This window comes from Chelonus insularis, unplaced genomic scaffold (assembly GCF_013357705.1).
Source record: "Chelonus insularis isolate UGA/USDA-ARS -01 unplaced genomic scaffold, ASM1335770v1 contig_88_pilon, whole genome shotgun sequence".
Classification (NCBI taxonomy): Eukaryota; Metazoa; Arthropoda; class Insecta; order Hymenoptera; family Braconidae; genus Chelonus; species Chelonus insularis.
This window is the reverse complement of record NW_023276776.1, coordinates 3,293,136-3,320,075: the sequence shown is the minus strand read 5'-3', so window position 1 is coordinate 3,320,075 and position 26,940 is coordinate 3,293,136. Positions and strand designations below refer to the sequence as shown.

The window sequence follows — 26,940 nt, the reverse complement described above, 5'->3', positions numbered from 1 at the left end:
ATGAAAAGAATAAATGCCACAATAAATTAATTATAATCAGTACATAAGAACTTACAGTTCTGATCTCTGATGAACACGAAGTAAATAAAAATTAAATAATATTTTACTTAATTTTAAAAAAATGATAAAACCAAAAACTGATCAAGTTAAATCATTAATTAGTAATCAAAAATAATTGGTTATTCTCAGTTCTTTTGGGAATCTTATGTTTTAATAATCAAGTAATTTCTTCACCTTCAAATATTCTACTGACCATCAAAGTAATGTTTTTTCTTCCAATTAACTCAAAAGAAGAAAAAAAATATAACAATATTATTTTAACAAATAGAAAAAAAAGTATTTTAATACAAACAAAAAAGAACTTTCACACCTTTGTGAAATAATTTGAATAATGATATTGTTTGTCACGTGAATTGAATGATCATTTAGCATAAATAATATCCCTCTGGGAAACACTCAACACTGAATGAGAATAAATTAACAGTTTTATTGATAAAAATAAAATTTTTCAGCATCTATAATTCAGTTAGTTCCAATAGCAGGTCATTTTTCTTCAATATATCCCGTAGAAAATTTCAAAATTCGTCGACTCGTAAAAATAAGAAAGGAAGGTCTTTAAATGATTTAAGTTTAAAGTATTTATATATCGCACTCTCAAAGCGTTTTAAATTCAGGATTCCAACGATCGTACGTGCCGACAGAGAAGCATAAAACAGCTAAAAGAGCCAAAGAAAGAGACCTGGAATTCTGAGAGAAGATTTTAAGTTGACAAATTGCTTTGCCAAGGTAACGGGAGAAGACTCGATCATCATAATGATTAGTTCACTGGAACGTGAAGTTTCGTCAAATAGTATCTTTTGCTATTGCATTATTCGAGAGCTCAATCTACATGGTAACGAAAGATGTAATCCTTTGAGGTCTCCGACTGGAGAGAAAGATGAAGGAAAGGTTGAAAATAAAGTAAGAGGAAAGGATGAAGAAGAAGAAGGAACAAGAGAAAAGAAGAAAAATGGAGAAGAGCCGCAATAGTGTCTGCTGGCTTTAACCAAAGCCCTGCTGGCGTGCAACCGCCTCCACTGTTGTTTTGTTCACTGAACTAGTTCCCTTCCCCTTTACTCTTCTACATCCTATCCTATCCTTTCGTCATATCTTATTGCTCTTATAACGTTCTCCAAAGCCTCCAAAGCAACACAAACCCAGAAGAAACGCGTTTACGTGGTCGTCCTCAACCACTTTAGATACTCACATTGGTAAGAGTGAGTTAGATTCAAAAATTTTATATTATATTTATTATTTTTATTATCATTTCATTAGTAATAATTAGTATTAATCATTTTTTCTTTTCAATTTATATATTATAATATCAAAAAATGTCTGTTATATTTATTTTTTTAAGTTATTTTATGTTAAATAAGTTTTCAATTTCTTTATTTAAATAATATACTTGAGATGTACAAATATTATGTATTTTCATTTTCACTTGGAGCAAAGCAGGAAAGTGATTCTTGGAGAAATTTCTAATGCTACGTAATAAGCATTGTTTATTGATAAAAATTGTTATCAATTATTTAACAATGCTAGAGATATTCTACATAATTTCAATTGTTCTCAGGAAATTGAATATTATATTTAAAAAAAACAGTACAGAGAAATGAAATTTATCAGTTTAACAATTAGATTTTAAATATAAAAATTAAAATAAACGTAAGGAGAGTAATTTTAATTTTTAATATAACTGATAAAATGTAATTTTAAAGTAACATAGCATTAAAAATAAAAAGTAAATCCTTGGAATTTACTGTGGGTCATTTAATAGAGGCAGATACTTATAATATTCCAATATTGTTGCTTTGCACGAGTACCCATGTGCTCTCTTTAGTGGTATAATTTTTTAATGTTTTTATTTTCATTTTTTCATTGAATATTTTTTCTTCTTTTTTATCTTACGGTTGCTGTAGGTGCAGTGTCCGGATGGTTGGTGTGTCGGTCTGATATCCAAGATAGCTGTGGAGTAGTGATGCTACGTTCTCATTACGTGTCGTGTCGGTATGCGGAGCCATGAAGTCCCGAGAGCGTCTTTCTTTACTCTTTTACTCCTTTATTTCATCTTCATGTTTTCCTTTCGTTTCATTTTCTTACCTGTCTCACTTTATCTAATATGAAAAGATTTAAAGTGGTTGGCGACAACCACATGAATGAATTTTTTTAACATTTTTTCATTCAATTATTTTTCTCTAATTTCATCTAGTAACTTAATTCTCTGTCTGTGAATATTTTTCTTAGAAATACAGGTAAGATTACCTGGTTTAGAATACTCATCGAATTAATTTATCTACGGATTTACTATTGCGAAAATAAGTTTTTGAAAATAATTTTAAATCAGACAACAAAATTCTTGATAATTTTTTCTTGATATGCTGACATGATATTTTTAGAAATTTTAATAATGTTTATGTCATCAAATTAATTTGGATTTAGGTCAATAATAGATGAGAAAAAAGGATATGTTGATCTTGTTTAATCCTTGAATTCCAGTTCGTCTATGTTCCTTGGTAGGTAAAACACAAGACAGGAGCACGAGAAAAGGGTTTTTGCATAATTAGACCATGCTACGGTCGCTCTAATATCATGTCCATCCTTCGTATCGTTCCTGTCGAATCACACGTTAAACTGTGTACCTTAAATCACTATTCTACTTTAATTTACAACTTAACTACATCTATACATTATTTATTTCTTTCTGTATGTACATTTTAATTTTTTATTATCCTCAATACAACATAGTTTTTATAATCAAATTAGATTTTGATTAAATTATAAAATATTTTTAAACCTAGTTATTTATTCATTGAATTGGAAAGAAAAAAAAATTAGATAGTCTGAATTGCTGATGAGGAAATGAGTAAATGGATAATTAATTATTGAATAGAAAAATAAATATCTCAAGTGGATGAATTTTGACGTGTTTCATTTCTTCTATTTGGCGGTTCTTTGATGTTTTTTTCGCATTTTTTTGTCCTTACCTGTCACTCTGTACACTCTACTATCCTTAAAAACATCATGCACATACTCAATTCTATATCTATGTACATAACAAAATCCTCAAGAGCGTTTACATATAGCCTGGTATTTTACATTCATTTTTTTTTTGTTTAAAATTATAGTCATGGATTTTTCCTCCAACTTTTGCGACCTACAGGACTATCTTATGTACACACGATTAATTCTTTCTCATGACTTAGTGGCTAATGAACACTCAGATCAAGGAATAGAAACAAATAAAATATTTCAGTTAAATGGAAAACTATGCAACCTTCATGCAATATTGAATATACATGAACATAAAAAGCATTATTATGTGATAACTGTCGCTATGAGGAAATAAAAGATATTTTTATTCTCTAAAAAATCATTTTTTATTCTAAAACATTGAGAGTGTGTGTAAATAAAATCGAATTTTATTGATTTTGTTTGGTAGAAATGTTCCATAACTCCATTTTGGTTCCGTTTAAGGAATTTTACAATTAATTTCTTTCGTCTTCTAATCCATTTATATTTTCGAAAAAAAATTATTTATACATATCTTTTGTCATGATTTGTTTTTTTATATAAGGATCTAAAAACGATTATCTAATTTTTATATTACAAGGCATTAATACTAATTGTCGATTTTTTAAATCTATTTTACATCAAAAATTGTAAATCATTTGTTATATATTTTTAGAATTTAAACAATCAATGTAATGAATGGTATTTTCATTATAGTCAAATGTCTAGTTATATACTGTTATTATTTTTAAATAGACATTAAAAAGCAGATATATTGATATATTCATTTATATATTTTTTTAACAATTTTTATTCGATTTATTTATTAATAATATTTATAAAAATCTTCAATAAATAATTTACCATATATTTTTTGATGAAATGAATAATGCTATTATACAACTTTATATTTTTTATTTATTTTTATAACTAAAAAGCACGTTTTTTTTAAATAAAGATGCATAGGGTTGCTATGTTATCTACAGCTACTAATATATGATCTTCTATATCAACATGAAAAATTTGAAATTGTAAGATAAAGAAATATTAAAATTAAATATCAAATTAATAAATATTTAATTTATTTTAAACTCCCGATAAAAATTTTTTTGTCAATAAATCTATTAATTTTTATATACGATCATTTTTTTATTGGTTAAAATAGAAAATGGGGTTCTTCTTATAATACAATAGTAAATCAGTATTTTTTTTTTGTTTATGTAAGTCTTTATATTAATATCTCTGATTTTGTTGTTATTTATTCATCTATTTATTGATGATTTTGAGCGAGTTTTATATATTTTCGTTTATGTTTTTCTTCTATTGTTAATTTTCTTTTTTAATTTGTCATCATTGGACTCCGATCTTAGAACACATTAACAATCTTTCAGTCATTTTTAATTTATGGTTATTTTAATATGTATTAAATAATTTATTCCTTTAATTTTTATTTAATTATACTCTATATATAATGTTTCAATTTTAGAATCGATAATATTCTGTAAATTTTATTTTGAAGTCTGTTGAAAAACTTTATTATATATTCATACGACGTTATTAAACATATGTATATTCGAAGTAAACTTTTTCAATAATAAAACGATATTTTACTACCATTTTATGCATATGAAGTGAACGCTTTTTATTATTCGAGTTCTATCAATAAATAAATAGACTCCAAAATTATGAATATTTTGATCGAAATAAGAATTCGTTATTTATAAGTATCAAATAAAAAGTTTTATATATTTACTAGAAATTCTTTGATAAATCTATGAATAACAACAACTATTTAATAACACAATGAAAATAAAATATTTTATCCATCTATTTATTTATTATATTTTTTCATTAATCTTCTTTTAAAATAGCTGTATTTTATTTTTCATGAAATATTAATTTATAGTGATTGAAGTATAAAACATCCTATTTAAATGAATAATTGAATCAATGAACATCTCTTTGTGTATTAAAATAATCAAAATAATTGTTTAACTAATAATCAACAAAAATGAAAAACTATTTCTTTCGTTTTCGTTTTTATTTGTTTTTCGATAATAAAAATAAATTGGCAATTCGTTTCGTTAATTTTATGAAGAATTTAAAGACAACAACAGTTAGCTTGCGGTTTTATTATGCGGTAAACGTATCAGGGACGGCAAGGATTCGTTATATTTTTCATTTTATCTTCAATTATATTTAAGGATTTAAATTATGAAGGATTAATATTTTCTGATGTGGTCATTACATAATAAAAACTTATGTATTATAAATTAACTTTTCGATGAACATCGTCGTTTGCTTATGTTTTTGTAATATATTTTTTTTATATTTTCGCTTTTTTAATAATAAACTTCGACTTACCATCAACCTACTTTTATCCACCGATCAATTGAGTACTCTAACGCAGCTAACCATCTGAAAAATAGTATTAGACAATCAATAATGAAGTTATTTTTATTTTTATCAATTCTAGAATATTTATAAATTACCGGATAAAAAGAATGAGTTTTCGAAATAGAACCTGGTACACAATAATAATTTTGATTCTCTCGTTACTTCTTTTGCTTTTATAGTAACAGACTGATCAAAAATTTATCAAAGTGTTTTTCATTTACCTTTTCTTATCCATTTCAGTTTCAGTTGCAAATGTATAACTCCTCTGTGTTGGATCTGGTGGCTGCAGTTCAAATGCATGCTTTCTTCCGCCAGAACTTGGTGCACTGCCATGAACTCTAAAGCCATGAAGACACGCAACGCCGAATGCTTTTTCAGCATTAGCATCATCGTAGAAATATAATGCAGCATCTTTGAGAACACAGTAACGTCGAGACCAACCCGTAGGTGATGATGTTTTCTTTGCTCGATCTTGCTGCTTACTTAAATAGCCAAAACAATCAGGGCGTTGAATAGCACATGCTGGCATCTGTGTCATTCTTAATGAAGCATCTAACCATGTGTCAGCCTGTCAAGTAGAAAAGAATATAGAATTTATTATTAGCATGTAATTACTTAGCAGAATATGCTTTTATGTATTTTATTACCTGATTATTTCGTGCAACAGCTTCTTTAATCACAGTCATCCATTTCCTTATAGCTTCATCATTATCAGCAGCCAAATAATGTGATGGAGCATTTTGTTTTTTGATAACAAAACTATGGGCCCGCATTTCTGGTGTTTCTTCTACGTCATATTTCATAAGCATCATTGCTCCAACTGGCTGAGAATCCTGAAAAAAATTAATTCATTTTATTGGTTTTTTTTTTAAATTTTAACTACAATAATAACGCTAAAAATAGAACAAATTATTACCGTATCAGTCTTGTAATAATAAAGGCAATTATCCTGACGTAGAGCAAACCATCTTCGAACCCATTTTGCTGAAGTTGTTCCAGATGGATTTAAGGTTGTGGCTCGTCTCCAAAGATAGCCAGCACAAACGGCAACTTCCACAGGTTCTTTCAGACCTCCTCGTGTAACTCTGGGTGCTAAAACATTGCATGTTCGAGCTACTTCGAGCTCCAGAATATCAGGTCCTGAATGAGCCAAACGAACTACTTCTGAATGTGTTGCATCCATTACACTTCGACCATTCACTGACATTATTATATCTCCTACTTCAAGACCTGAATTTTCAGCTGGTGTATCAGGCTCTATTGCTGATACTACGACTGGTTTTGAACCATGAATTCTAAAGCCAAATTCTCCACCTGCTTCCCGCTTGACCACTACTGTTTTATCACTCTCTGAAACCAAAACAAAGACTAAGTCAACTTTTTCAATGAACAATATTCAATTTGTTAAAGCCTTCTTTTGAATTCTGGAAAAATTTCATTATCCAGACATAGGTGAATCATTTTTCTTGAAAATAGTTTGTCAACAGAAAATTGATAAATATAAGTAGACAAATAGTAAAAAAAATATTGTGAGTTATTTTTACTAATTAGAAGAAGATTGAATGAAAAATTGCCTCTCTTTCATCAGTTGTTCTCTTTAACTGTCAAATAATATCGAACATGACGCTTGGGTCTTTGACAGACTCTTTTGAAAGCACTGGGACGAACAAAAATAACACCATACCCTGATGATGAGTAAGAGCGGGGCAATGCGTTCAATATGTTGACACGATTGTTCAATATATACATAGATATCTACGCTATAATTTCTTTTCATCATCACCATCATTATAATATCATCTTGATCTATTTTTTCCCGCAATTTTTCCACTCAAATTATTACAAATCCCTATAATAATTTTTTCACATTCCAATGATATTTTTATTATAAAATAAAAACATTCCAGTGATTAAACCGACCCTGAAAAGTCCTTCGTATAACTATGGAATTCTATGCTCTAATAAAAATTAATTGTTTTAGGTTTAATTATAAACATCTAATGTCTTAGAAAATTTTTAAAATATTCTTAAACATAGAATGATTACAGAATTTTAATAATCATTATTATTTTCATCTTTATAATTATTCTGCAATATGTGGACATGAAATCATCCGTGGTTTCTGTTAGAGTATAAATTTAATTGCAAGGACATGGAATAAAGTTTTGACAAACAAATCTCAAAAAACACGTGTTTACTAGACAAATGATTGTTGGCATAGTTTGGATATTTAAAACAGAAAATATACATTTTAGTCGTCTACCATCCAGACAGTCCGTTATGAGAAAACCCGAGAACAAGGTCGAGGCTTCGACAATTTGCCAAATTTACGTGCTTAAATATGATTATAAAATTTTTGCAGCTGTAAGCATTTTTGAATAAGTAGCAAACTACATTTGGCTCATCAAGAAGCTCTTGAGTATGGAAAAAATTGATACTCTGCAGGTTTAATGTTTTTTCAACAATATTTACCAGGTACTGGAACTCCCAGCTTGGTCAGCGCTTGTCCTTCACGACACCAAACTCTGAGCATGCACTTTAGTAACTCTTCCAATGATCTCTTGAGAGATACATCTTCGCCCAATTCCCTTGCACACTCAGACCCAGCTGAATCACAGACCATTCTGATGAATTCTTAAGACGCTGAGTCGATGACCGACTCGCGTTATTAATTAAAAGTTGAGGATGGTTATCGAGAATTTCTTTATGACTAAATTCACTTTTCAATCAATACCAATTGATCAAATGGTCCTCCAATATAAAATTCTAATAATCAATAATAGTTCGGAACTTGAAAGAAATTTTATTGTGAAACAATAATATTTATTTTATGAATTTAAATCATAAAATGGTATCCGAAAAATTTTTAATAATAATTCTCAATAGTTCTAAAATGAAATAAATTGTAGACAATTTTGACAACACTTTTTTCTAAATTTTTGGAACACTTGGAATGGTTGTTAAAAATAAATTTTTATATTACACTCAGAAGAAATAGTTAATAACACCAGGAGACGAGTGAGTGTTAAAGATTCAACCAACAGCCTCATGGAATGTAACTCGGCGCCCTGACCCACTGACTGCAGCCAAAAGCTCTTTGGCCGATGCCCCCTCTCTTGAAAGACTACCACGACCCTACCAAACCCTTCTTCTTGCGAGTTCATTTGCTAAAGAGTAAGAAAGATAGACTTTGGACTCACCAGTACGTTTTAAATTTAAACAAGTCATACATTACGCGAGAATTATTTTAAGCTCAGGAACGCCATGCTTTTTTTATTTTATTCATCTTTCTTTCAACTCATATTATCTTGTAGAATTTTACAAATTCCTTTCAATCGTTCATATTTTTCTTTTCTTGCTAACAAAATACTTCATATGTTTTTTCTTTTATAGAACTAGAAAAGTAAACGAGAGTCAAGTGACAACTGTGTTGGCTGAGTCATCGGCTCTAGAAGCCTCTAAGAACATCATCAAGAAAATAACCCTTAAGTGTTGCGATTTTTACTCCTAACGACACATTTACTTATTTTTCAAGAATTAATCAATTTTTTAGCTCACTTGAGAATATAAAATCATTTTCAAACATCAGCTTTTCAATTTATATCAATTTGATGTGAAATTTTGATAAAAAAAAGTTTTTAAAATTCCCTGGAGCTTCAGACGATTCAATTCAATCTAAACAATCAAACTTTCATCTTCTAAAAATACATGAAGAGCATAAAATTCTTCAAATTCTTTCTGGTTTATATCATTTCGAGAGTAATTATAGAAGACATTTATCAATTAATTTTTAAATAATTTTTATCATTTTATAAGTACATAAATACATGAAAGACATTCTCATCAAGTGTAGTAATTTATTCAATGTAATTTAAAGTGTATAATCTGTACTCTTATGTTTCTCATTGTCATGCTAATTTTTATCAATGTTCCTCACACTCATAAATGCACATTTACATGAAGAAAAAAAAAATATGATAAAATTAAAACAAGAATTTAAAAAAGAACATTCACCGGATCTCTAGTGGATATTTTATTAATTAAAACATTTAATAGTTTAACATGAGTTAAGTGATATTTTTAATAATACTTAAGTAGATTAGAGAAAAATAGAGTAACTAGCGAGTGAAAAGAAAGTGTGAGAGATGCTTGGAACACGTGAGCGTTGTTTAAAGCTCACCGAGACGACCCGACCGTGATAGAGTGGATTAAAAATAAAACGACCTTCACTTTATTGGTGAGAAACGTCAAATGAATCGGCGGCAAGAAAAGTTAGACTTTCTATGTGAACAATGTGACCTACATGTTTTTTTTTTCAGTAAAAGATAAAAAGTTATTTAGCATCTTACCGAAGCTTTTGCTCTGAATGCGCTTGTACATTTCTCCGCTACTTTTTCGATGAACCATTCGATGTGTGGCAGCTTGATATTTTTTTCTGAAACATTTCTCACTTTCTGTTGAACCTTGAGAACCTCTTCTATCTTTAATTGGACCCTCTGATGACTCATCATCACCATCACGACTGTCTGGTCGCTTCCAGACATGACTTTCTTCAAGTTCTCCAATATAGATCCATTCGTAATCTTTGTAAGGCTCTACATAAGTATCTTCATCTTCTCGATCTATAAATAAAAATAATAGGAATCAGAATTTTGATGTGATTTATAATATTACTGGACGTACATGCCAATGTCTCCATGCTGACATCAGTACTTCGGGCTTGAAGTCGTCTTTTAATTCCATCTTCAAGTGATCCTCTACTAGACGACCTTCCTCTTTCTTCAGATTTTGCTCGAACATCAGATCTTCCATTACTACGATGATATCTTCGTTCTCCCCGGTCTTCAGATCTATACCTTTTGTCCAGTTTTTTATATAACCTATGGCTTTGATGTTTCGGTTCTACTCGAGGTCCTTCCGGAGAATCTGCAAAGTCAGCTGGAGGTTGGACTATTTCTTCCATTACCTGATTAATTTAATTTGATTAAAATATAAATTGTTTAATTTCAAGATTAATTTTTTAATGTACTCTGCTATAATATACTTTTTTTTCTCAAAATAAAAAGTCTTTTTTATTACCAACCTCTTTACCACAATTATGACAGTGATGTGTATCATGATGAGCAATACATAGTTCAGCACTTTCGCTGTAAAATACGCTATCACTCCCCGGACTAACCGACCGCAAGGATTCAGCTGATAGTGCTTTTAATCTTGTTTCAGGACTTGGAGACTTGACAATTATCGCTGTGTGGCTATTATGACCTGGGCTCCTTGAATATCTTCCTCCGGGACTTAGTCTGCTAAAGCAAATATCATCTGTCTGCCGTGTTCGACGTCTTGGTAAACTGCCAGTTAATGCTGCATTTTTATCCTATAAAAAAATTAAATGAATTATGAATATTAAAAACATATGATATTGCATATTTATTTTTAAATGTCTTTTTAACATTCAAACAAAAAGGTATTTTTAAAAAACTTACTTCATTACTTCTTCTTCGTGTTGATAAATAACTATTAGTCTTTCTTCTAGGACTTTCACGTGTCCTCCTATATCTTCCTCCTTCTTGATTATCTCGATGAAGATGGTGATGATGATGGTGTAAATGATAATGATGACTACAACTAGAATCATCAGATGTTGGAATTTGTACTGAATCGTCAGCTGGTTCTCTCAACCAGTCTTCTTTCTGGGGACTTCTCGATAATGCAGACATTGGTGATGGTACTGACTCTCTTTTTTTGTTATTTCTGTAGGGAGTTCTTCCAGCATTAAGTTTGGAACGAGGTCTATGACGATGACTGGGAGTTGGACTGACATCCATACTCTCTAAATGAATATCAGATTTGTCAATGAGATGGCTATCTTCTGGAGCAGATGGAAAATCTAATGTAAATGTTTTTCGTTTTTTTTTACGCTCTTCTTCAGTCCATCCACGTGTGCTTACGGGAGATTCTGTATAGTTGGATGATGGAGAGCGATATTCTTGAGGAGTTCTCGGAGGGTGATACTAGAAAAAAAAAGAAAGGAAGTATTCTTAAGAAAAATCAATGAATTCAATGTAAAAGAATAATTGTTATAACCTAAGTAATCAAAATTCAATAAAATATAAGATTTTCCAGAGTCTTAGATAAGCTTAAAGTTTCTTTTATGTTCTGAATAATGATAGAAAACTTAAAACATCGATTTTTTTTCCAATATGAAGGTTTTTCTACGTTATAAATTAGCTTTTAAAGATACCTTTATAAGCGAAAAAAATAATTTTCAAGTAAAAATAAAAACTCTTAGGATTTATTAATAGTTTACCTCATGATCTAACTCTGCTTCAGATGTATGTCCACTTAATGGTGCTGTTGGATAAGGATCAGGCATGGCGTCTTCTAAATCATAACTACCAGAGCTACTACTGCTAGTTGACCTTGCTGGAGAAGGTGGTGCCAAGTCACCCAAATCAAATCCCATTTCCATTTCCTCGAGAATTGCTTTTGGACTCGCTGGCTCTTCAACGACAGCCTGTTTAATAATTTTCCGATCAATATTGTTCCATATTTTCATAAACTATCTCCATATTCAAGGTAAATTTTATGACATAGAAAAATGTAGAATCTTGCCACAAGGGATTTATGAATGTATGATAACGCAAAACTGGGAGAGATTTAGTGATCTTTATAATTTAAAATTTCAAGCTAAAAACCATGATAAAAAAGATATGTGATAAACTATAAATATTTAACAGTTGTTTATGCTTGTATTTAGGTCTTACTTCGCTTCTAGCTAGACTATATATTGAACTGGCACTCTCAAATGAACTGCCCTCGGCAGCTGTGGCAGTGGTGGATGCTGATGCTGATGCTGCAGCACTTGATGATGCTTGATAAGCACCAGGTCTGGACCATGAACTTGTCGTTGCTGATGTGCCTGTTGCTGTTCCTGTGCCAGTTGAAGTATTGGCAGTGATGTAATCCTCTGTGGTTGATGCTTCTGACAAGTCTGTAGTATTTGTGCGTCCTGAATCTGTCCGACCAATACTTAACGCCAATTCACTCGATGATTGAGATTGCGGTTGAGAATATGGTGGACCAGGACTACGACGACGAAGGCCACTTCTTGGTCGACCATTTGATAGCAATAATGGCTCACTGAAATGATTTTATTTCCATATCAAAGTCTGGGATAGATTAATTCAAAAATTACAAGCCTTTGAGAAATCAATAAACCGAGTTTATGGTTTAAAAATTATAACACAATATAATTAGATTTAATTAATACATCAAAATATTTTCGTATTTATGTAAAACATCGTGTAGTTAATCAATGGATTTTAATAAATAAATTTTAATTGTTGATTGAATGTTATTTGAAGACTATATTTAATTATTCACTCACTAATTAGTCGGTCGCATACTAGTATTGTATGTAAATTACGTACATATTTCTTAGTCATATTAATGATGAACTTTAAATATTAACAATGTTAGAGAGAGAGTCACCTTGGTGTTAAAATAATATTAGCTGGAGCTTCTAAACGAATTCTTGGGCTTGGTGGGCCAATATCAATTTCTTCTTCAATATCTAGAGCTTCTGTATCCATTGAAGATCTTTGTTGATGCTGAAGAAGTAATAAATGTCTCCTTCTTGAAGACGGGGTGAGCAAAGAAAGAGAATCAGCTTGAAGAACAGTTGCTTGGGATTCATTCCAAATCCCATCACTGTGATCCTTTGTTACATCATTCGTTAGAGAATCACTCGAAGCAAAAGGTGACACTGGTCCAATTACTGGGAACGTCCTCAAGAAACTTGGCCTTCTAATTTCAAACCTCGGATTCTCTTCAATTTTTCGAGATGCTACAGAAATCAATTTGAAAGTTTACAGTAATTATCTATAATTACAGTATTCATTTCTTTACCTTGATGAGCAGTTGGTGAGGTTGGAGAAGTTGGAAGTGATCGAGGAAGACTAAAATCACCAGAAGTTAGTTCTTGAACACCATCCTCTAAAGAGACACTTCGTTTTCTGAAAAGACCTCGTCGAATGATATTTTCATGGAATTCCTGATAAAAGATAAAAGTTTCCTAATTATAAAGAATAGTTCATAAAATTATATTATAAATTGCTAAGAGTTTTCTTAAAATATGGCTAACAATTTAATATGACAATTTTATTTTATAAAATATTACCTCTTCGTGGTGTTCATCAGTTGGAGTGCAGGTTCTGAGTAGAGATAAATCATCAGGCGTTGAGGAAAACTGGACGGGTGGCCTGACAGTTCGCCATGGATCAAAATAATTCCTTCGGCATGTATGTGGATAACTTGGTGCTCCAGCTTCATCAACAAGCTCTCTTCTTTCAACTCTGATCTCTCCATCTGACAAGGTCTTCTGAAGAGTAATCGGCCTTTTCCAGACCATTGGCATTTGTTTTAACATCGCCCTGGCATCCGGTGACACTGGAGCTGGTTTGAAGTCAATTAAAATTTCTTTTTCATCCTCTTTTGGCTCCTCTTTATCCGGCAACTGTTCTATGCTACCATTAAGAAGGTGTTGATTTGTAGATTGGTGATCTTCAGCATCTTTCGATGGTGAATCTGGAGGAGTATCAACCAAAAATGGCGATCTAGGTGGTTCTTCACTCTGAGTACGTTGTAATGGTTCATGATCTGCCCCTTCTTCTTTACTTCCACTTCCTCCTGAATGCGTTCCAAATTGACCAGCTTCCGAATAACTCTTTGTTAATCTCCTTCCATTGATAATTCCATTAGTTTGAGCGCCTTGAGATACCATCTTAACTCGATGGATGGTTCTAGGACTCAAAGTTACTGGAGGAATTCTTTTGAAACTTGTTGAAAGATCTGTTTGTGTTGCTTGTGTTTTCATAGCACTTTTTTTTGTTTTCTCTATAACATAAATATAAATATCATGTTTTATGTATTATTTTGTCTATCAAGTTGTGCTTATTTAGTTCAACCTTGAAATAAATACATAAATTTATCAGACCCGGTGGAAATAAAATTTTTATTATCATTATTATATAATTACCTAAGACAAGAATTTTTGGTTCTGGAGGTTGATAAAGATGAGTGGATCCCGGTAGCATTGATGGTGTAGCAGTCGGTTGCGAATCAATTAATCGTTCTTGAGTATGAGGTCTTGGTGGACTCCTGCTGCGTGATGCCATATCAATAGATGTAAGAGTTTGCGAGCGTGCAAAACTCACATGTTTTGGCTTGTGAATTGCTGAGTGAGGGGGTTGAGAAATAGCTGGGAGAACTGGCCTTGGTCCTTCGAGTCTCATTGATTCTTCATCATCTGAGAGCCATGTGTATCTGCTTTAACATAAAAAAATAGAACTTCAATAATAGATTCCAAGTAATCTCTCATGCCTCTTCCATTATTTATTTCATTAAACTTACATCTTATTGAAAATGTTGAATAAATAAAATGAAAAATTATGGAACGTAAATTAGATGCCATAAAATTAATTTGATTTATTCTTCCTTTTATATTCCATGAATAAGACAAATGATAAAAGGGAAAAAAGTATGATAATAACATGTAATTTTCCACCATAGTCACACCCTCATATCAACGATCGAAAGAATTCGTGTATACGTACTTTTTCAATCTCAACCAAACGAATGTGCATCATATATATGAATAAGGAACAAAAGAAAGGAAAAAAAGCAAAAAAGAAATGTAATAAAGATAGACACCAGGCATCAAAGTTGCCCACACATGTCCCTTTTATATTTCCCTACATGTGAGTGGCATTATCTTGGATTGAAAACGCAAAAGTTACCCTCAATACCAGGATACGATGCGTAACATCAGGGAACGACAGTGAATAGCTCTGTATCTGGCAGGAACAATTGGATATACTCTCACTCTCTCTCTTATTCCCTATGCTCTACATGGAACCATCGTGGACTTTGTAACGACCCTCATGTAAATTGAGTGAAAGCCGGTCGTAAAAAGGATCAATTGTAAACCTTGTAATTCTGTTAATCTTCGGACATACCATTACATCATTCGATCAATTACATTTATCGTCCTCTACGTTACATTGATCATTGAGAATTGGGAAAAGAGACTTATTAGGTAAAACAGGAATCAAATTTCGTTTAACACAACAATTGATAAAACATTTCATAGATTTTACAATAAGATTTAATATTGATGATGAAATTAGAAATTTGTACTTGACATTATTAAATTAATAATATTGAAATTGATAATCAATGGATTATGTCAGCATGATTAGAGATTTGCTTTATCCTAAATAGTCTTTCCTGATGGATGAATGAAATAAATTGAAATATCTAAAAATAACACAAGTTCAGTGTTGTTATTATCATTAATCAAACTGATTAAAAGTCTTTTGTCGAAAAACTTGTTAGAGATTTGTAGTTAAATGAATGTGTGTAGGGTAACCCGACCAATTTATGAACATTATTTTCAAAATGAACAAATAATTAGAACCAGAATAAAAAAAATTGTTTTTTAGCTTTCTGATCAGAAAATTCTCATTAAAAATAATCTTCTGATAAATAATTCATAGTAAATATCAAGAGAGTCTTTTTTTTTCTATCGGGATTAAAAAAAAAAATGATAAAAAGTAGGGGTTTTAAAAGTTATTCATAATAATTAGTTGGAGTAATAAATTACCTTTTAGGGTCGGGAGTTGTGCAAAAAGATGTGGGTCGCCGTCGAAAATATGAACTTTGGATCCATTCATCTTCATCAAGGTCGTACCGAGAGAATCTTTGATGATACGATGGGTAAGGCTGTTGATAATATATTTGAAAAGGTTTCCGTGGATATGGAGCATCACAAATATTTTCATCACTCGATGCACTTCTCACGCACGCTGAGAGAATTGATACACGAGTAGCAGAACAAGGAGATGCACCCTTAGTAGACAGACAGCCAAATATACCACCGCCAGACTTTTCTACTGCATCCAACTGTCGACTCGTTATACAATACTGTTCTTTAAAATCCTCTCGAGAGTACATAGGGGTAACTCGACGATTCCAATCGTGAATTACTGCTGTATTTAGGTCGACTTGTGTCGAAACGTCGACCTATTTAATGGCATAAAATTGATTGATATTAATTAAGCTATAAATCAATTAGAAGAATTATTTTTTTTTTTTTTCAATCGTTTGAAAATAATTCTCAACATCTTTTTTCTAATATCATTGAATTATAGAGTATAAATCAAGTGGTGTTTGAATTTTTTTTTCATCATTTTAAAAACATTAATTTCAAGAGATATTTTATTTTTATAGTTAGACTAATTGATTAATAATTTATCCGGCTTTTTATCTGGATCAATGTCTATTTATATTTTACTTTCTTTTATTATTTCTTATTTCATCTTAAGAGGAAAAATTCTTGTTAAGCAATTAAAAAAATATATGTATCTCAAGTCATAAAAAGAGGAATTTTCTTCAATTAAACATAGAATTTTTTTTTTTCAAGTCTAGAAGATCTATTTAAAATGTTCATTCAACCTTTAACTTCAACTATCAATGAATGCTTAAAGAGCACAATTTTTTATTTCTATTGAAGTAATTATCAGGTCGAAGAAACAAAAAATTCCATGTGAACTTTATTTCAATTAATATTTAACTTGAGAGTTCAAAAGTTCAAAAGTTTGAATACAAGATGATAACTAGTGTCTTGTCTTCTTATTATGATAATAAATGAAATAAAAATCTAATTTTCATTGCAATTAAATTTAAATATTCAGTAAATTTACATGCTTTGCTCTCGACCTAAGCCCTTAAGTACTCTCAACCTAGAGTCGTTGACCTGAGGTCAAGAGTCTGCTTGAAGAATTGAAAAAAAATATCATAATATAATAAATCAGCTGACCTGAGGATGATTGGAAACATAAGTAGGACATGGATGCGTGCTACAGGCGTCTAAGTTTCTTGGATCTATGGCTATTTCTGAGGCCGGCGAGCCGGCATTTCTACAGGCGCGTGGTCTGCCCATGGGCCTGATTGTGGCAGATGCTCCAGCCATGAATTTCACCCCTTCAAGAATGTCCAATCGTTGGCCGCACCCGTTCTCTAGTCAAACTCCTTGGGCTTATCGATCCTTGTTAGGGGGAACGCGACGCAAAAATACTGATCAGGCTTCATTCCTATAACTTTTCAAGCAAGTCTCATTGGTTTTTAATCATCTCAATATTTCATTATCTTCAACAACATATTAGCATCACATACTCATTTTATTCTTCACTATTTACTCACACACGACCTCAGGCGAGATTCTCTGTTGTTTCACTTCAGATTGCACGTCATTTTACGAGTTAACAAAGGTCCTTGATGCGTTAATGATTCAAACTTATACGGACGGATGTACAATCTCACTCATAATGCTTTTTAAACCATTTTTTTTAAAAACTCCATTCTAATATTTTTTTTTTTTTTTTCGTTTATTTTTATTTTTTAATAAAATAACAAAAACACTGGTTGAAGTATTCTGGGTGATTCAACGTTTTTGGCTCATGATTCGGCCGATATCAGAAGTAGAGGAATGAATCGAGTCTTATTTTGTTTATTTGTTAGTCTGGAAAAGTGTGAAAGCAACAAGGGTGTCGTCCGCGACCGGGAGAGACCACGGGCGGCGTCCACACCGCGCGCCCTGACGCCTACTCTCTCTCGCGCGCGAGAAACGTAGATGAAGCGAGGGTAACTGCACATCGAGGGATGTTAAGCACTGGAGGGATGAATTGCGAGATTAATAGTGGGGAGAGTCGATGGAAGAACATAAAGGGAAAGAAACTCGAAAACGATGCGCGCGCTGGACCAGCCGTTGCTACTAGATACCAGAATCTACATCTTTTATCTGAAGCGCCATCCCCCTTTGCTTCAGACAAACTGGAATAAAGAAGAGACACCAATTATCAACTGTATGATCAATTCATTTCATTGCATTCCATGTTTTGTTCCATTGATATGCTCGTAATAATAAAATTGAACATTGCTATCAAGATACTGAATCATTTCTTCCACTCAATGACTCCAATAAACTTCCAACAATAATCAATAAATTTCATTCAGCTTTTATATTTTAAAAATGATGTTTAAATATATTTATTAATAGTGTAAATAACTGTAGGTTTAAAAAAAAAAGTTGTGATTTAATAATAAAAAGAATTTTAAATTAAAATAAATTTGATCAAAGACTTGGGTGAGTTTTATTTTATCAGACTCGGATATACTTCAGTGCTCTTATCGATTTAAGGTAGTTTTTTGATGAGAGATCAACTAGACATCTACCTTATTGAATGTGACCTGACATTGCAGTCAGTGGTTCAGGTCTGTTCTAGGTCAGACACCGACACTTGAATAATTTCATGTTTTCTAAACATAGCTTTTTATTTATTTATTGATTAAAAAGTTTGGAATGAATTTATATTATTTATATTTTTAAATTTATCGTGAAAAATAAAGAAAAAAATCAGTGAAGAATTTAAATAATTAGAAATCATTCTGAATGAATTATGATTATGCTGAAGAAACATTATTTCGAGCACAATTGGTATCAATTTTTGATCTCTATGGAATGTCAAGGTAATCACATATTTTATATCATCCCAATGTAATCAAAGCGCCATCTCCATATGCATATCTACGTCATTGTGCAAATAAACCGGTGAATTTATAGAATTTAAAATAGAGACAAGTACTGAGATCAGTTGTATTTTCCTTTTCATGTTCATTGCATCATTTCGTGTTCAATTACAGAAATATCTCGGAATTAGAATAAATTCCAGTAACTCAAAAACTTTCTTCTTCCTGAAAATTAAAGAAAAAAACATTAGAGAATTACAACTTATAATTAAAACTTTTGACAATTTTTTTTATTCTTCCTGAGAATAAGTTAAAACGACAAAGCTAAAGAGTTAAAACATTGTAATCGTTTTTTGGTGCACGAGGAACATTTTACAAGTTAACATTAAAAGAGATTATACCATCGAGACTTTTAGAATAGATGAAAGCACTTGAAAACTACGATTTTCTTTTGTCCAACTATTCCTTCAGCATCCACGAGCTCTAGACAAGTCTCTAAGTCTTTAATTACTATCACCTGAGTGAGTTTCATTATTCAGACAACGTTTGTGGTCCGGCAGATGAGAAGCTTGAATTCTGGAGCCTTGACTTCAATCAGGTTCGTTTAAAAGTACTAGAGATGAATAATACCAAGACAAGAGGTACCAAGTCACTAGTAGACTTATCTATAGACACTAAAACAAGATTAAATAACAGTCAACCAATAATTTAACCCGATATCAGCCACTTCCTTTAGTCTTAATGTTGCTGTAGTAAAGCAGAAAATTTACTTTTCGTAAGCTTTTGCTTCCTTTCACCAAAGATTCGATAACAAAATTAATTAATTTTTTTCCGAAATAATTAGAAAACAAAAAATAAGCTTTGGTTTATTAAGTTTATAAAATATTACTCAGCAGTTGCTTTCTGTAAGTGGAACAATCACGTTTTTATGCTATTTTTTTTTAATTAACTTTTATTTGAAATTAGAAATAAAAATTAAAAGTTTCATCTTTGAGTGAAGATTTTTGGTAAAAAAAAAAAGATTACCAATTTTTTTTTTAATATCAATATTAAATATTTTTTTAAGGTATAAAAATGTTAAAATGAAATTTAATAAGATAAATTTATAATTTATTCCTTTGAAAAGTGTGACTTTAAATTAAATAAACAATTTCATTTAACTTGGACAAAAGGATATACGTTTTACGATGAGAACAGGGCAATTAGTATCAAAACTTCACCAGTAGTTGACTAATTAAAACTATAAATTATAACATCTCTTGTTACTGTAGATAAATTAATTGTTGGAAGATTGTACTATTTTTAATTTCAATATTTAAAAATATTTCAAATATTCATGCAAAAATTGCAAATCAAATAACAACTCGAAATGTATTGATTACATCAAGTAATAATGTCAAGTATTATTGCATAGGTTTTTCGAAATTTTTAATTACAAAAATAGTATAATTAAATAAATTGATCATCATATATCGAAGCAATAACTAGTGAGTTCACACATATTTGACTTTATTAAAGTGCAAGATAATAAATGAAAATGTTATTTTTAATCAAACTTACAACCATACAATATTACTAACATGTTGATGTTATACCTCATAAAGTTTCCGGATGTTAAAGTCTTAACGGCCTCACAAATGCGTCCACATATCTGCTCAAATGTATTTTAAACTAGCACGAGTAACATGGAAAATATTTTTTTTCTTGCTTCCTTTCTCACCTTCATAACCTTCTGTAAAGCTTCCCATTCTTTCTCAAACTTTTCACGATGCAGTAGGTGTTGGAGACTACCAGTGTGTATACACCAGAGTTTATCACTTCGATGTTGGCTTCACCACAGAATATGCAGACAAAAGTTCCGTCGTCTACCACCACAATCGCTTGTACGATCCAATATCACCGATATCCATTCATTCATAATATTTTGTGGTTTTTTCATTGGACGAGTTATAAAATATTCATTTTTTCATGTATAAATTTAATGATAAAAAACGCCTGAGGTATAAACAGAAATATTATCAATCGATTTTACTTCAAAGGCCCTGGAGAGATGATTAAATTATCATGAAGAAGACTCATTATAATAAAATTCAATTCTCAATGTGCCAAACTATCTGTTCTTGTATTTAATAGACCCTAAAGAAATCTCCAGAGTGCTAGTGGAGTTACAGATTTTGATAGAATTCAATTTTCGAGGTTGAATATAGTCACTTATGAACGTTTGAAACTAAGTTGAAGAGTTTTAACTTTAAAAGTATTACGAGTGTCTGGTCAGTTAGGAGTTTCTCAGGATAGATACACGATTTAGGCATGTCAGTGTAGCTGAACATTGCAACTATATCGATCATGTTCACTCGACTAGTACAAGGAGAGTTGCTCCAGGCTTACGATGACCTGCAAAGCGTGTTAATGCTGTTCTTTTGCTCAAAATTACTTTAGAGTGAGACTAAGCAAAAAATGAAACATGAAGATAGTAATAATGGGTCAGAGAGCATCTTGGCACTTTTCCAAAAGTACTGCAAGCTGGGATTTATGCCAAAAGTGTGTGTACCAAACAGACAAATAAAATAAATATTAATCCTTCTTATCAAACACCTGATGATGATGATGATGATGATGATGATCTCTTAAATAAACCAAATATAAAATGAATACTTAATGAAGTATAATAACTAATAGCTGTTCCATTATTATTAGATGTCATTAGTTATCACAATAAAACTAATTGTTTAGTATCTGAACATCATCTTGCATGTAATGAAGTTTTATTGATGTGCTTAATGTATAGGAAAACATTTTGTCACAGACTTTGATAGTTTGCTAACAGAATAGAATATATATTTCAAGGGTTTTTTGCTAATGCTAAAGATATTTCGATGATATTTTTTGTATAGAAAGATCAAACTATTCCTCAAGCTTGGACCTTCAATTTATTTTGCCCAAAAGCCATCAATGTAGCAGCAAATAAGGGAAGATCGATAACAAGAAAATGCGTATCTTCTAACTGAGTAGATGAATACAGCTCATCAACAACTGTCCATATCTCTAAGCTCTCACCCTCAACCATTTGGTTAGGGTCCCACGAGAATAGTTTTCCTTATTTCTAACATATGGACTTCTTCCTAGTCACTTAGTTTTATTCCACCCACGTCCAGGTTCGTAGAAATTACTAGGGTTGCTTTTGTATCTTTTTAAGTGCATCACTTTCTTCAGGATCATAGATCTATTGATGCATCATTCTACTTTCATTTGGAAAAAAAAAGAAACTATTAAACACTTTTTTCGTTTTACCATTAATGAATAGAATAAATCGTTAATTAGAAAGAAAAAAACTTTTTTTTTCATTTCTTTTTCTAATTAATGTTGGGATGAGAATGGAATTAAGACAAATACATTCATTTTAGACAGAAGATTTCATCTTATTCCTCAAAATATGAAGCAACTAAAACTTAGATTACTTGTTTTCCTGGTTGTCAAAAGTTTTCGGGTATCGATTTATCAATCATTTGACAAACTATCAAGTTTCCGAGTTATTTAAGACATCCCTCTTCTCATGTGCATTAGAACAGCACACAGAACTGACTATGATAACATCCACCAAGGACTTGGGTGGGCTCTGGTTACTGCGACAACCTTGGAACATCGTAAGATACCTAGGACTTTGTCTGGAATGTATATTGGTGCTACGTACGATCTTGCTGACACTCTAGCTATTAGTTGCAGCCTAATGTTCTTAGTTTTCAATGGTGGGATTGAATTGAAAATTCTTGAGCATTTTTATGCAATAAAAAAAACGCAATATTCAACGAGAAATGAAAAAATCGTCTTTGAAAACTTCATTTTAGATACTTTTCAAAATCTTTAGATTTGTATCAGTTTTATTAAATTTTCCGACCTTTTTCTAACAAGTGGCTTATCAATATTACGAAAGAGTGCTAAAAGGAATAAAAAATAAATGGTCCAGGATTTTACAGTAACTTTGCTGGCAGATTGAGTTTATGAGCAAAAAGCTATCTTGATATTGTGGTAAATACTTTCTAGGATATTTGATGATAGCACAAACGACTTTATCAAAGCATAAGAAAAGCGATGGTTTTTTGTATTTTACACGAAAAGTGTTTGAGAAGAGAAAAGAAAAAAGTGAAAGTAAAAAAGGATTCAATTGCTTCCTGAAGATATTCTTCTTAGGAACGAAAAATATAAGAGTATAAAAGGACTGAGTGACAAATTTTCAAGCTCACCCCCGACTAACCTAACGTTGTAAAAGTCTGAAAGATGAATACAAAACCCAACGTGTCACCATCTCATATCAATTGTGAGATAAAAGATCTCATTGACATTCGCAAACTGATATTCATTCGCTTACTATCTTTTATTACTTTAGACTTTAAACAACCACTCAACGACAACATTTCCAATCCAAAATTGAATCTCATTCCAAAGTATGCTGATATTCTATGCAATATGGCACATTCTGGCATGGTAATCCTTATTCAGTAGTTAAATGATAAAATGAAGGTACAAGATAGTTTGCATAATGAAATAGCCATTCTCGTATCAACACATTTACATTGAATATAATTTCCATCAAAAATTAAAATATGTCTTAGCAATTTTTCAACTTAATATATTGAAGAGCCAGACTATCTTGACATTTACAAAAAAAGTAAGAAAAAAAATTGACATTTTAAAAATAAAAAACAAAGCATATTCCCGTCCAATATCTCGAATGTGTTGAAAAAGACTCTCGTTGAGCTTCTAGCAATGTAAAACTACATGATATCACCTTAGCGCTTGCGCTATATCGACCGACGTGCACGTCATTCTGAAGCATCCGGTTGAATTCGCCACTTGGGAGAGAGGGAAAAGCAAAACTAAAGTTACTAAAGCTGACAACGAGAAACGAGAAAGAAAAGACTGAATTATAGGGAAGAAAGAAAATTTAAAGCACTCTTTACATTGGCCTCTGTTATAAAAATGAAGCAAGTTTTCTTATTTTATTTATGATAAAAAATAAAAGTATTAAGAAAATTATGAAAAATATGCAATTTTATAAAAGATGTATTAAAACTTTGTCTAAAAGCTTTATTCTTTTATCTCACCAAGCTTTATGTTCATTGTAGTTTATATCAGTAAAATTGATTATTTACATAATCAGACAAAGGAAAAAGGCATAATGTTTACTAAAGTATCTATTTATTAATGTCATTGTACTTGAATCTGCTTGATTGGGTGGTTACAAGATACCTAGCATTAACATCTAAGGGATCTTCAGCCTAGACAATATGTACTTGAAACTGTCTCGTCTCGTCAGTACTCGTGATGAAACGTTGATCGAAAAGCTTAAATATAAGTACTAGCACAAAGATTCCAATTTGTCATGCAAACATCAATCAAATAATATTTAGTTATAAACAGAATAATGAGTTGATGACTTAACATGTCAAAGGGTTTTGAGTTCTGACAGAAGAATTTATTCCCCAATTCACGGGATTATATGTCTTGATTAGAGAACATAGTCATTTATATTTACCTGATGGCTGATGAATTATTTAAGAGAGTTGTTTGATGGCTCAGGTGTCCTAGGGAATCCTCACACCTGTCACCCGTCAGTTGCATTATAAACGACTTCCTTATTGGTATACGCAATGTCGCTCATGATTTACGAGAAGACGGCTTGTATCCATGTAAATTGTGTAGTTGATAAGCCAGCTGAGAACACGAAACATGGACATATATAAGCATGTAAGTTAGAGAATGCAATAAGATGCTTACTTTGATACTCAAATGAATTTACACATCTTGATAAAATCATTCTCATGTGCGCTGTTTTCTGAAAGAACTTATGGGCTGTAGAATTATTTTTGTAGTCTGCTAAAACCTGGCAAGAGAAATCACTTAAACCGTATCAGTGCTTAAATTGTATATTCGCTTATTTGTGATGGTTAATTATGTGAAGAAGTGATCCAAGATTATCTTGAGTGATGGAGAATGACGATCATTGATTTGAACATTTTCTGTTCTATTTTGAGAAAACTAAATATAACATGATTCAAGTGACTTCATCCTATTAAATGATTTGATTAAAATTGTATATATATGATTGTTTTAAGACCTAAACTGAATAGAATTTCAAATCAAGTTTTTGATATTCCATTACCAAGAATAGTACTCAAGGAATTCTGACAAGAATACAACGATATAACAAATTGTCAATTTAATTCGCTAAATGTATGGCCAAAAGCTTTTAGATGATTCTTTTTCCCATGTAATATTTGAAACTCAAAGTTATAGTAATTTAGATGTAATCAAGTGGATTCACCAACTTAGATAATATCATGTTTATTCTGAAAGTGTCTGGAAAATCCTGAGTGATTTAGATTCCACAGAAAACTACGTTAATCTTACACCTAGTCGTTTAACATTCGTTGTCAGGAAGAAGGTAAGACATCCCTTACGTCGTCTTTTAGAATAAACAAGATCGTTAACTTGAATCTCTAGTCTACCCTCGGGATGATCGCTTATCTGACAAGTCAAGAGACTCTGGCACCCTTGGTGAAGTGGGTAACACTCTAGGGTCGAAAACTTTGAAGCTGAAGACCTCCTGAGGCTCAGTAGCAACAGGGCATCCCACATCTCATCAAGGACATCAAGCAAAAACGTGAACAGAATTTTAGGTTCTGCAAAAAAAAACAAGTAGAAAGAGTGTGGCTAATGTCTTCATGTGTTTTACTTGAAAAATGTTATTAGGGTTTATAATTATTATGTTTGAATACATTTAAGTTTAATATTCTTTTAATGATAATTACCTAAAATATAACAATCAATATTTTTAGAAAAAAAAAGAATACTCATGTTTGGTTTTATTGTTTTTAAATAAATTGATGTTTACCATAATTGGAAGTAAATTTATATTTTTATTGTAAAATAATGAGATGTATTTTATTCACTGGCTTGTTAAATTAGTTTTTGTTTTACAATTTAAAGTTATAAAAGAGTATCATTTATGGTTAAAATAGTGCATTAAAAATGGATGAAAGTAATTTTTATTGACAAATGAAAAAACGAAGAAATATGAGTGGATAAGAAAAGAGATAAATTCAAGTTAATATTAAGCTTCATTCATTCCTGTTCTCCATGAAGTCATTGAAAGAGCATCTTTGTAGAAAATGAAACCAAGATTAAATTAGATTGAAGGATAGAAGGCATACAAAATAGTAGTAGAAGAAAATAAAAAGAATATAAGTTAATAGTGAAGATAAAGTAAAAAGTAAAGAAAAAAAAAACTAAAAAACAAAATAAATAAATTTGAAAATAATTCAAATTTTTCTAAAAAAATTTCGAGTGAACAAGATTTTACATTGGATTTTCAATATTGAAACACTCGAAGAATATTCTGCAAACAGGAAGTCTTTTAAGAGAAAGCAAAGTAGAAAAAGAAGAAAGCTGGTAGCAACTGAGTTTTATTTATATTTTGCCTTGGATCGAAATGAAACTGAGTCAGACAGAAATAAATAGAAAGAGATGAAAGATGGTGAAGAAAAAAAGGGAAGAAGAAACAGGAGGAGAAGGTAAAGAAAGAAGAAAGTTGAAAAAAATTGAAATAGAGTCAACCAAGATACCCTGTGTGAAATGTTTCGTTTTTCTTGTTCTACAAACAGAGGGATGAAACAGGGTGAGAATGTTTCAGTGCTCCCAATGAGCAAAGACGTCATTGGCTTTTCAGCAGAGTGATGAATAGTCTGATGTCTTAGAGTACAGGTTTCATGTCAAAGAGATAGTGGTAGAGTTTATTTCTAGATTACTAACATCATCCCCTAATTTTTCAGGATTCATTTTTTATCAATAAATTATTTATTTCTCTTATCTTGATGATATTCAAAAAAAAAAGTAGTCGTGCTCAATCTT

The 26,940-nt window shown here is 31.1% G+C and overlaps 2 protein-coding genes across 5 annotated transcripts in view; one reads left to right on the top strand and one right to left on the bottom strand.

The window, feature by feature from the left end:
* Nucleotides 1-5,386: 5,386 nt before the first annotated feature.
* On the bottom strand, nt 5,387-18,272 carry LOC118071836 (uncharacterized). Of its 4 annotated transcripts, none has more exons than XM_035091275.1 (17): nt 17,324-18,272; nt 16,109-16,527; nt 14,483-14,769; nt 13,625-14,340; nt 13,354-13,498; nt 12,937-13,291; nt 12,210-12,585; nt 11,753-11,959; nt 10,929-11,456; nt 10,529-10,819; nt 10,129-10,411; nt 9,795-10,067; nt 7,918-8,079; nt 6,362-6,795; nt 6,093-6,278; nt 5,667-6,013; nt 5,387-5,466 (listed from the first exon to the last, which is right to left on the bottom strand). In XM_035091275.1, the coding sequence occupies exons 1-17, from the start codon at nt 17,474-17,476 to the stop codon at nt 5,415-5,417; spliced, it is 5,214 nt and encodes a 1,737-aa protein (XP_034947166.1). In that variant the 5' UTR covers nt 17,477-18,272; the 3' UTR covers nt 5,387-5,414. The 4 variants fall into 4 exon arrangements, with proteins under 4 accessions (XP_034947166.1, XP_034947163.1, XP_034947164.1 ...); XM_035091272.1 differs by lacking the exon at nt 7,918-8,079 and having other exon boundaries at nt 14,483-14,772; nt 17,324-17,603; nt 17,680-18,272; XM_035091273.1 differs by lacking the exon at nt 7,918-8,079 and having other exon boundaries at nt 14,483-14,772; nt 17,324-17,603; nt 17,707-18,272.
* Nucleotides 18,273-19,402: 1,130 nt separating this feature from the next.
* Shaw (Shaker cognate w) overlaps nt 19,403-26,940 on the top strand; it is a 31,135-nt gene continuing 23,597 nt past the window's right edge. The window contains exon 1 of the mRNA XM_035091198.1: nt 19,403-19,630. The gene's annotated coding sequence lies outside the window, so the exon portion shown is untranslated. The remainder of the gene's footprint in view (nt 19,631-26,940) is intronic.

Excerpts from the sequence above, each read along its gene's own strand:
- LOC118071836 (XM_035091275.1), bottom strand. The coding sequence starts at position 17,476 with ATGGCTGGAGCATCTGCCACAATCAGGCCCATGGGCAGACCACGCGCC. Across the intron at positions 10,820-10,928 it reads CACGAAGAAGAAGTAATGAA|GATAAAAATGCAGCATTAAC; the intron begins GTAAGTTTTTTA and ends ATTTTTTTATAG. Across the intron at positions 6,279-6,361 it reads ATTATTACAAGACTGATACG|GATTCTCAGCCAGTTGGAGC; the intron begins GTAATAATTTGT and ends AATTTTTTTCAG.